The sequence below is a fragment of the Theropithecus gelada genome, chromosome X, assembly GCF_003255815.1.
Source record: "Theropithecus gelada isolate Dixy chromosome X, Tgel_1.0, whole genome shotgun sequence".
NCBI classification, from domain to species: Eukaryota; Metazoa; Chordata; class Mammalia; order Primates; family Cercopithecidae; genus Theropithecus; species Theropithecus gelada.
Window position 1 is genome coordinate 109,444,633 of NC_037689.1, and position 12,265 is coordinate 109,456,897.

Consider the following 12,265-nt stretch of genomic DNA (forward strand, 5'->3'; position numbering starts at 1 on the left):
ACGTAATATACGAGAATTGTTAAGGAGAATTTGGGAATAAAGTGAAAATCACTGCAGTAATTTCTTAAAGATTGGCATGACACTATAACTAATACTATTGTGATTATTGATACCATAATAAAAATTGTTTACGATCATGTGTTGTTGGATGAACAATGCACTAATGATGGTATAATATTGGAGAAGTAACATGGGGACATTCAGCTGTTCTTAACCTGGAGGCCGTGGAGCACAGAAATTTTATCCCTATTTCTGAGGAAGGGGAAGGTCTGTAGCTTTCCTTAGACTCTCAAAGGAATCCAAGATCCACAAAGGTTAAGAAACACTGCTACAGAGAAAAGAGCAGAGATTTTGGGATCACATGGCCTTGTTTTCCAGTGCTAGCTCTAGGCTTACTAAACTACATGATATACTTTCTCTCTAAGTCTCAGGTTCCCCATTTGTAAAATGAGGATCATAATACCCAAATCACAGGGCTGTTGTGAGGATTAAATTAAGTTCTTTATGTTAAATGTTTAATATAGAGTAGGCACTCAAGAAATGTTAATCTCCTTCCTCCTGCCACAATATATAAAAGATGATAAGGGCCTTTGACTACAAATGGATGAATAACTTATAGTGGAATATATACCCTGGCTAGATATGACTACTTAGAAAATGTTCTACTTTAATTTCAGAACCCCAACCAAAAAATCAGGCTGATGTTAAATTTCCACAAAATATTTAAATCAAATGTATTAAGTTGATTCTTTTCAAACCTAGAAATATGACATGCAAATATTCTGTTTGTAAAGATGGAATTATTTAAGCACTATCACATCCTGGAATGTTTGGTTTCAATTCTAAGCATGTATTACTGTAAGACCCAGGATGAAAAACCTCTTGAATTTAGCTAGAGATTTGATCCTCTTAAATGACATATGAAGCAGCTTTTATAAAGATAGGGAGCCTCAGCTAGTCTTACAGATTTATGAGGAAGCCTCGAAGGGGTTAAAGTAGAAAGCTTATACAAACTTTGCTTCTCAGCCTCTCTTATCTCCTCCCTCTCCACACCGCTGAGACAGAGCAGAGCTGAATCACTACCTTTCCCGCATACTCTAAACTGTTGCCTGCGAAAGAGGAACTGGGGACTTAGACTAATTCAGGCTGCTTTCATTCAAGTGTTCCAGAGGGCACACACACATCCAAACAGACTTCTCTTTGCTTTTCAGAGCTTATAAGGAGCAGGCATCTGAAGCTGCACTCTGAAGCTGTAAGTGGTAACTGGCATTTTAAGTAACATTTTAAGTAATAGAAGGTGTTTTTCTGTTTTTCTGCAAAGGGATTACTCTTTAGGAAGATGAAAGAGAAACCATACTTTGCATGAACATAGTCCTGCTTCTTTGGCAAAACAAGGCTTTCGTTCTATTTTCCAGCTGTTCCAGGGATGTTCCTGAACAACTTACCTGTTGGTGAAAGCTTCAAAAGGGATACTTAAGTGACCCATCCTATTCATACTGTGGGCCAGGAGAGGTAAGAGATATTTGGAAATATGATGTTATTCCCGGTGAGGTGAGAGGCATTATTTTATTTATCGGCAGGTGTGACAAATAGGCACCATCTGCTGCAGAAGATACAGCAACTCCTACTTGAGCAAGCTTATTACTTAATGGCTCCAGCCACTGAAGAAGCATTTGCTGCTGGAATCGTTTTTTCATAGGGTGATGTGGAACTCGATACACTTATCTCTCTTAGTTTTTTCTCCCCAGCTAGGAAGATAAATATAAATAGAATGTATTAACTCTTAAAAGCTGATAGCAGTTCATAGTTTTTAATTTCTTTTCTGAATTGTTCCACTGAACATTTTCCTTAAGTACTTGATGAGATTTCAGCTCTGGAATTATATAGGCAGGTGTCATGTAGAAAAATGTAAAATTACCAGTGGGGTGTTCCCAGAACCTTATCATGTTAAAGAAAATAAAAGTAACTACTAGGAGCACCCTGAGAACCAAATAGAGATCAGGGTACTCTTATTTTATATCTCCAGCACCTAAAAAAGTGTCTGGAACTTGATTGGCACTCAATAAATGTTTACCAAAGAAATGTTAATCTGATTTTGGAGAGCTGTGCAGAACTTGGTTACTCTTGTTACAAATAAGTTTCACTCAAGGAATTGCTCTCGGGTTTGATTGATGCAAACAGCTATTCCCTTATCATTCTGGGGAGCAAAATTCATGATCTAGGAGTGTATGTTATTTTGCTCCTGTGAGGTTATATATACTATGCTAATGTCAAAAATTAGTGAGAATTTGACATTTCAATGTTTATACTAAAAACAGAAGACTTTTTTTTTTTACTAAGATTTTATTTACCAAATGAATGACAAAATATACAATCAGAAAACCAAAGGTGCATTTATGTCACTTGTGAGTATTTTGATTTACATTAGAAGTGAAGTAAACCAGAGGCACAAGTTAATATTGGACATTGGCCAGTTATTAAATTAAACACTTCCTCTTTTCCCTTTCCCCCAAACTTCTCGTCCTCTTTTTTTCCTCCATTCTTTCTCAATATTACCTCCTTCCCTTCCTTCGCCCCCCCTATAATCACTCATTTCCTGCCCCATCTTGTCTCCATCCCACATCCCTCATAGTCTTTACTCATTTCTCACATTTCTTTCTTTTCCTCCTCTCTCCCTTCCCTCTTCCTCTATCTTCCTTTCTTTCTTTCCCGAATTCCTTACACCCTTTTCCATTCCCCACCCTCCTCCTTATCCCTCAACAGCTTTCAATCACTTTTACAAAGACTAGAAACTGATTTTTATTGTATGAGCTTTCCAGAAAGAACTGCAGGATACTAAAATAATTCTTTCCACAAAAAATCATATCCTTCAGAATTAATAGAATTTGAATTCTTTTTGAAATTGCATGGTTGTTTTTCTTTCCAAATGGTGCAGAGCTTTTAACAGAGCAATCATATTATCTGTGCAACTCATTAATTAGTTAGCAAAGAGAGCCATGACAATCCTGTTTGAAAAGCTTTTATGAGAAGTAGTCACAGATATAGGACCAGAGTAACGAAAAAGAGGATTTCCCAATATCTAAACATTGCATTTATTCATTTCAAAGTCCTTAAGGAATTAAATTGATAAACCTCCCTGAATTGACCAGACTGTTTGGTCTCCTGAAGACTATAGAGGCTTTAAGAAATATGTGATTAGTTAGTTTTCCAAAATTTCAAAGGAAATGTTTAAAGAAATTGACAACTGTAGCTGAGATCGTTGTTCTCTAAGCTTCTCCAAGCTTCATAGAATTCTAATAAATATTGAATAAGTATTCAGACCTAAGGAAGATTCAGGGTCAATTGCATAGGAGGCAGAAAATGAACTATCAATTATTATTGAAAATTATCTGTAGACACAAGTGAACTTTCTAAAACTTAAATTTAAAATTTAACCCATCCCATATAGTTTTCCTTTAAAATCTTGTACGTGAAATAGCACTTCATCAACAGAGTTTCTAACAAGGTGATAATTTCTTAACTCTAGATTATAATCTGGAATTATTCTCCAGTAAGAAATTGAACAGTGGAGGAAAGGAATAAAAAGAAAAGAGAAATTTATGTTCTTCTCCAAGCTATATTAGCAATCGGATCAGAGATAAGACCATGCTTCTCTTCGAACTCTAAATATTAGGTACATTTCTTCATCATACCCATGCATTTATTCAATAATTCTTGAGCAGCTACTGCAAGCAAAGCTGTATAAGGGATAGACTGCTGAAAAGGATCCTCAAGAATTTTGTAAACTAGAATTTAGAAGAAAACACATCAAATAGATATCTGCAATATTTGTCAAATTTAATTCCTCTAGGAGAAATACAAAGCATTGTGGAAATTAGGGTTAGGGTGGAAAGTCAAGATCAGCTTCATGAACTGAATCTTAAAGAATTGTATTATTTCCTCACCCAGAGATGTGTGAAGATAGAAGAAACTGGTCAAACAAAAATATGGAAGCAGGGAAGTAGGTAAGAGTGAACATTACAGTTTTATTGGAAAGAGGGTAATGGAAGGAATTAAGGTAAGCCAGGGCCAGAGCATTGACAGCCTTAAATGTCAAGCTAAGGAGAATGGAGTAAAATCCAAAGGCAACATGCGGACTTCCACATTTTATTTCTTTTTCCTTTTTCATTCCACTAGACTAGTTATTAATAAAGCATATAGTAATAAAATATAGAATAAAATAGCAAGTTGAAGATTACACACAGTTTGGCATTCTTTTTATAAAGTTCAAAACAAATAATACTAACATTGTTTAGGCATAGGGGTGTGTGTGTGTGTGTGTGTGTGTAAATAAAAGGAAGGTAATGAGTCACAAATTTCAGAATATTGGTTATTGGTTATTTCTGGAGAAGGATAGGTAAGAGGATGAGATGGGAAGAGCATAAGTGGATGTCATGTAAATTATTAGTCATTCTCAATCTTAAAGTTGCTAGATGTTTGCCCACAGATGTTTGTCCATGAGTGTTCAATATATTATTAAATAAGTGAATTAAAAAGTGCTCAAATTTACCAATGATGACAATGTACCATAAACCAAAGAGTATGACTTACCTGATTCTGTGTACTTGGGGTTCAAAGGGAGTATAAAGATACTATGATAGTATAGAGGTTTCTCCCATTTGGCTTGCACTAGCAGTGAGTGTTCATTTTTCCTTACCCTTCTTTTCTGGAAGGCAGGTAAAAAAGTAACTTAGGAGATACATGGATGAAAAATCCATTAAGCTCTTATCTCTAGGTTACTACCATTCTTAAGAAAAGGAGCTGCTGGGAGAAGTGGTGAGGAGGAAGGCCAGTCAGACTGACAACCTGTACGTGAAGCACTTGAATATGTAGTGAAGCAGTTGAGCTGTGTGGGCTGTCTGGGACTGTTAGAGTCCTGATTTGAAGTGCTCTGTTCTATTTGTAGACTGATGTTTTTCAGCCCTGGCTGCATATCAAAATCACCTGTGGAGCTTTTAAGCAATACAGATGTTCATGCCCCATACAGAGCTACTGAATCAGAAACCCTGAAGAAAAGACTCAGTTATATATATTTTCAAAAAGCATACTAAGTAATACTAAAGTATAGCAAGGACTGAAAAGCATTCCCTGAAGAATGTGCTTAGAAACAAGTGGGTAACTTGTTTCAAACATTGATTCCAGGATACTGTCCCCAGAGATTCTAATCTAAGAAACAAGGGAAAGGCTCTGGGAAAGGGTCCATGTTTTTATTCATAATAAACACCCTGTAGGTGATTCTGGTTAAGGGACTTCCCTTGACCACTCTGAGAAACATTACCCCAAAGGTTCCAAAACACTAGGGTTTCAGGGTGATTACTCTATGTATTTGCTTCCTAAAACTGCCATAAAAAAATTATATAAGCTAGGTGGCTTAAAACAACAGAAATTTATTCTTTCAGGCCTGGAGTATAGAAGTCTGGAATCATGGTATCAGTAGGGCCATGCACTCTCTGAAATCTGTAGGGTAGACTCCTTCCTTGCCACTTCGAGCCTCTGGTATTTGCTGGCAATCTTCAGCATTCCTTGGCTGGTAGATACATCACTCTAATCTCTACCTCTATCTTCTCCTTGTATGCCTCTGTCTTCTCCTCTTCTTGTGAGGACACCAGTCATTAGATTAGGGCCAACCTAATATATTGACTTGATTACATCTACAAGGTCTTATTTCCAAATAAGGTTACATTCACAGTTACTGGGGGTTAGGACTTCACCATTTTTTGGGGGGTGACACTATTCAACCCATAACATTGTTTTAAATGCTTTTAAAAGTAGAGCCTCCAAACAACCAATAAGATAGATTAGCTGTATTCTTTAGCTGGGCTATCTAGAGAGAAAAAACAATAATTAACTCTCAAAGCTCAGTATGCAAAGAAACACTTGAAAAGCTTGTGTTTAGTATGCATATTCCTGGGCCTTGATCCCAGCTAATCAAAAATCAAAATAGCTGTACTTGCAAGGATAGAAAAATGTTTCCTAGACCACTGCTCCAAATACAGTGGAAAGATATTCTCTCTCTCTCTCTCTCTCTCTGTTCTTGTTTCTTATGAATCAAGTGTGGGCAATAGGAACAGTAAGTAGGTAGACTAAGAAAAATATGGATTATAGAAAGTATAGTAACATGGGCTAGGGAATACAAACTTTAAGCTGAAGTGTTCTCAGGCTGGGGGCAAAATTCAAGATGATAGGAAAAATAATGTGACTGTTGGAGCTAGTTCTACGAACTCTCCTTCGGTATGTTAACAACAGACAAAACTAGGCTACACTGTTAGCAATCTACTATAGTACATAGAAGTGTGACAGGTGATGGTTGTTTATATCATTTATTTTAGCCACCCACATTCAAAATTCATGTTTAGAATGGTAAGTTAAATCATTTTGGAAGGCTTCAGCAGTAAATAGTTGACCCTATTTACACAGTGGAATGTTTTTGCCAATAAAAAGAAAGTTCTAGCTTTACCAATGATAAAGCATGCAATGCATTTATTTGCTCAGAATAGGCATACTCTCTCAATTCCTTCTGGTGTACAACTATTGGGGGGAAATGTCTATTTCCACCCTACAGATCTAAATGAGAGAGATAGACTAAAAACAAAATTAGGGGAAGCCTGCATTCCTGAACATTCCCCTGATTCATTAAAGTAACAATTGTCACTGGGATCTGGAGATTGAAAAACAATTCCTTAAAATTAGGATTCCTTTGTTTCAGTGCTAGGCTTTCCTGGTTCAACTAGATCAATGGTTCTTAGTCCTGGCTGCACTTTGAAGTTACTTGGAAAAGACTTTATTGCTTTTCTTCTATCTCTCTTATTTAGATATGTGGGGTAAAAATAGACATTTTTCCCCAATGTTTGTAGACCCAGAAGGAATTGAGAGGGTGTGCCTATTCCAAGCAAATAAATGCATCCTTCATCATTGGTAAAGATAGAACCTTCTTTTTGTTGGCAAAAGCATTCTACCATGTAAATAGGGTCAACTATTTACTGCTGCAGTCTTCCAAAATGATTTAACTTGGCATTCTAAACATGAACTTTGAATATGGGTGGCTATTTTTTTTTTAAATAATAGTGCTTCGGTCTCATCCCAGACCAATAAAGTCTGAATCTCTAGAGTGGTGCCCAGGCCCCTACTGTGGAGATTATGATTCAGGAAGTCTAGATTTGGGCCCAGGATCTGTATATTAATAAGTACCCCCAAGTAAATCTTATGATCAGTCGGTTTAGGAAACATTGTTCTAATCTAGGTTAGTTATTAGCTGCCGTTTAGTGATCTGATTTTTTTTCTTTAACCTTTTAAAAGCTATCTTCTACACAGAAGAAAAAGCATTCTAAAATTGGTTTGCATATAGTAAACCATTTTGCAATTTATCAATTTATTTTTATTTCAAAATACATTGCCATTTGTTTTTCTTAGAGATAACCGAATCTTTATTTTTGTTTTTGATTTTCAGGAAAATCAATATCTGTTGGAGAATCTGAAGAGCCAAATCTCCTGAGCCTGGGCCTACTGCTGTCAGCGTCTCTGAGACCTCTCTTACCTGAGAATTACCAGGTCTCACAACACTTTCCGTCCAGCCTACAGTGAGGGATGTCAACAAAGCTACAGAAAACTCACATTTTCTAGACTTACAAGCTGTGCAGCTGGGCAGGAACCTTATAATCTCCATCCTTAGGGAAGGTTCAGAATTATAGACAAACGGGAGGAAAACTCAGATATGCTGAGCCTGATATATACAAAAGCCTTCAGATAGTCTCCTCAAGGAAGAGCCCAATTAGGTCCACATAATTAGTCCACACATCTAGATTAGGTATAGGCAAAACGAGCCCTTTATCCATCTACCAAAACAGAGCAAAAGACTGACATAATACTATAAAAGATTCTTGTTCTAATAACAGTATTATAAAGCAGTTTCAGCCATATTTATTTTAATCAGTATAAAAGTAGGAGTGTGGAAAATAAAGCATTACTTATATTTTTGAAAATTGATTAAGAAGCTCTGATAAAACCTATTGGAGGGGTGATTGCTGTGCTGAAGGATAGAGAGGGTGTCTCAATTGTCAAATCATAGCATCGCCATTTTCTGCTTGTGTGCTATTACCTTAGCTCTGAGAGTGATTTGTTTTTACCGGATTGTTAGAACACGTCCAATAGATTTAGAGACTGTCTAAGTGACTGTGAAATGCCTCAAGGGCAATAGAAATCAAAGAGAAACACATACCAACTCAAGTCTTGAGTGATGATGGAGGCGCATTTTAAATACCATGGAAATCTCACTGGGCGTGCCCATTTTCCCACTCTGGCAACAGAGGTTGATACTTCTTCAGACAAGTATTCCAACCTGTACATGTATGTGGGCTTATTCCTGAGCCTCCTGGCCATTCTCCTCATCCTGCTCTTCACAATGCTCCTTCGGCTCAAACATGTCATCTCGCCCATCAACTCGGACAGCACAGAAAGTGTTCCTCAGTTCACAGATGTAGAGATGCAGAGTCGAATCCCCACTCCTTAAAGCCAGGATGAAGGTGAGCTTTAGTGGATCTGGGTAAACCCTTATATATAGATGTCCAGGAGAGCTTGCTTTCTTACATGAAGCTTCCCATGTAGGGAATCCACAAGTTGTTCATTTAACAACAAGCTGTTCATGTTTTCTTTGTGTTATTCTTCATCTTTACTCTGCTTGTGGACTATCTAAAACGTTTAAGACTCACTCTGAAAGGAATATAGGAAATGACAGCTGGTTGGGAGGGCTGGTTTCCATAGTAACCAAACAGTGCATGGGCCTTGCACAAACCTCAGACCACAGAAATTCATACGCAGTGGTTGTAAGAAACACAGGGTCCCTGGAAGCTCCAAAAACAAAGAAGATTTGCTTTTGAAAGGGTTGATCCTTCAAAGAGGATATCCCAAGAAAAGGACAAGTTCTAATTTAGTGTTTTGATCCTAAAGAATCACCTCTACACGAAGTTAAATTATGTCAGAAGTTAATGGAAGGGACCACGAGTCCTTTCCCTAAACAGCAGTGATTTGATCATCTTAGGCAATTCGGTTTGTTTCAAATGAAAGAAGAGATTTAAAGAAACTGTTTCAGTTTAAAGAGTAAGTTTTCAGAAAGAAGTTTCTAGTAAACAAACTCATCTAGAGAGAGAAAAATGTGCATATTATAACTATGTTAATTCTATTCATGCAGCTTCTTTGTCTTTTTCTTTCTCCCTATCACACTCTAGGATAGAGTTGCACACAAATATGAGCTTTGTTTAAAAGGTGCCTTTGCAAACAAGACTCAACTGTACTTTAGAGCAGAAATGAAATGATTTTGGTATTCTGTTGTTGAATGTGGCTTTGGACAAAACATTCAAGCCTTCTGAGTCCCAGGGTTTTTGTGCTGAAAAATGGTTAGAGAGCTATTTAGTCATCACTATACTCTTTAGATCTGAGTATTAAAAAAAAAAAAAAGACAAAGGAGGAAAGGATTAAACAACATCCTCCAACAAATCCTTATTGAGATCAATGTCCTCAAATGTCTCATTTGTATTTCCCAGAAAATGTTCCTCCCTTCCTGATCCCTGCCAAAAGATGAAGTGTTTCACTTATTATCTATAAGAGAATTATATTTTGAAAAATTCCGTTCTCATAAGTAGCCCTAGTATGCCAGTAGTGTGGAGAGAATTTAATTTTTAAAACTAACTTTTCAAAGGGAAACCAAAGGAGATGAGTACCATTTACAAATTAGAATTTAAAAAACTGGTCATATTCTTCCCACCAAAGGATGAGTACACCTGTGTTAAATTCTACTTGCTAAAACAAAAAATAAGTTATCACTTGCACCTGAAGGGGGGGGGTCATCAAATTTCAGAGTACTCTCTCAGGAACTGTAATGACGGTAAGAGAGAAATCAAATAGATGTTAGATTAATGCCACCCCCACCAGAAATGTAGCTCTTTGTAGTCTGTAACCAATTTAGATTGGCCCTTTTTCTCTGATCTAAATCTAAGTTGGTAGTGAAATTCCCAAGTGCTTTCCACTTTTATACACAGTCATTTGTCAATGCTCCTCTCTCCAAGGGGCTGCAAGTGTGAAATCCCCACATGCAGAGCTAAATTTAGCAGTAAGGCTGACTCTGCCACACCTGTTACCCAACTGTGCACTGTCAGAGATGGGAGCTGCATTCTGCACCATTCAAAACAAATTAGCAGATGGGCTAAGACTTGGATAGGGCATGTATTTTTCCAAACTCAAAGTGACTCACATTATTACACCTTGATGGTCTTAAGTTGTGTGTTTATTCAACACCCAAATTCAGTGGACCCTTTAAAATTTGAGCTTTGGTAGCCAAACATGGACTTCATCAAGACTGCCAATACCGCCCCCCCCACCCAGAACTTCTTAAGAACACACATCTTCCCTCATTCCAGGCTCTCCGTTTTGTGCCCACAGTATTTGAATGCACTTTACAGTTGAGAAGTCAGTGGCTGGATAAATGAAGGAACTGATTATACTCTCAACAGCAGTGAATAGCAAGATACGAAATACCTTGTTGCTGAATCTAATACAGATACAGACTGAAAATCTATTCTCTGCCCATCTGACCTCCCTAACCCAAATTTCAGGAGAATAAAACTGCTTTTTACGCACTGACTTGGATGAAGCTTTCTAATTTATGATTAGGTTACTCACATGGAAAACCACCACCCTCTTTCATCACAACTACCCCATGGGGATCCAGATCGTCATTGAGCATTAACCAAAGCACACAGCACAGTTTATACCAAAATAGCAGCATAACACCCCCCACCCAATTTCCAGTGACAATACAAATGGAAATGCTTTTAAGCAGATGTGTCATTATAATGACTCACATGGTATTTAATCTTTAGGAAAATAAACTGAATGTTTTTATTGTAGCAAACTTACTGTAAAGAAAAGATTTTTACATTATATTTATTCCCCAATGTATTAACATATATTACTGCTCAGAAAGGCAGCTAGAGTAACCAGAGGGCACAATTTGAGTTTATTCTTCTGTTCAAAATGCTGACTTGGATTGCCTTCCCCCACCCTCACTCCCTCCAAAATTGCACATTAGCCAGTATATAAACAGGTAGGTTATTTATATGTGTGTGTACTCTGTTTTAAGATGAAAAGAACAATTCTTCACTTTTTATTAGCTGAACCATATGAAATTGCCATTTTATAGGCCAAAAAATGCTCAAATATCACCAATTTCATAAAATTCAACCTAATACAAAGACTCACCACATTAATTCTGTAAATAGTAAATTCTCCTAATATGTTTTAAAAGAATCCAATTTTTTAAAAGATATTTTGCATATATTTCAGAATCATGGGTTGTATAAAACAAAGTATATTGTAAAAGGCTTATGTATTATGTATTATGTATTAAGCAGGAAATATTAAGGTTAATCAAGTAAAGATGAATTCATCCAGCCTAACCTTTCCATCCATGCCAAATCTGAAGCTTTAGACTCACAACTGAGTTTGACTGCTGCAGATCCCACCATACTTACTAAGTAGGTATAAGGGATCCATTTTAATACATTTCAATGGTTATATTTAGTAATACATTTTATTCACTTGTGCTTGTACAAAAGAACTTTTTTTTAACAAAATGAAGAATTGTGTGGAATAAAAAATTGGGTTTCTTTTGTTTGAAATCATTAATGTTTGAAATAGATTCATATTGTGTAAAAATGGAAATATATTTGCATTAATATTTAGCATGTCATTTTTGATCCCTGGACAATAAATGGTGACTGGTTTAATGATAACACATATCTATTGTCTGAAGAATGTAAAGAGAATGACATTAGTCTCTTCATCCCACTATAAATTGTAACGACTGCACATTTGTGGGACTTTTATAATTTTGAGGTCTCATTATTTTTTCTTATTCTCTCTTTGATTCTCTCTCCACTTGTAAAGTGATTGGTGCATTTGTTTGTTCAGTAGTAAGTTGTGAAAAAAATTGAATAACTTCCAGCTGTCCATAAGAGTGACCTGAGGGAAGATTGAGATAAGGTATCTAAAGTGCCAATAGCTTTCCACATTCCTCTGCTGATAGGATTTTTTTTTTTTTTTTTTTTTTTGAGACAGGGTCTCACTCCAATCACCCAGGCTGCAGTACAATGGCCCAATCATGGATCACTGCAGCCTCATCTTCCCAGGATCAGGTGATCCTCTCACCTCAACCTCCCAAGTAGCTGGGACTACA

At 36.7% G+C, this 12,265-nt stretch overlaps 1 protein-coding gene across 1 annotated transcript; it reads left to right on the forward strand.

The window, feature by feature from the left end:
• The first annotated feature begins 1,079 nt into the window (after nucleotides 1–1,079).
• On the forward strand, nucleotides 1,080–11,822 carry SERTM2 (serine rich and transmembrane domain containing 2). The gene is made up of 3 exons (XM_025373135.1): nucleotides 1,080–1,252; nucleotides 1,416–1,512; nucleotides 7,487–11,822. Exon 3 carries the CDS (start codon nucleotides 8,273–8,275, stop codon nucleotides 8,543–8,545), a length of 273 nt encoding a protein of 90 aa, XP_025228920.1. The 5' UTR covers nucleotides 1,080–1,252; nucleotides 1,416–1,512; nucleotides 7,487–8,272; the 3' UTR covers nucleotides 8,546–11,822.
• The last annotated feature ends 443 nt before the right edge of the window (nucleotides 11,823–12,265 follow it).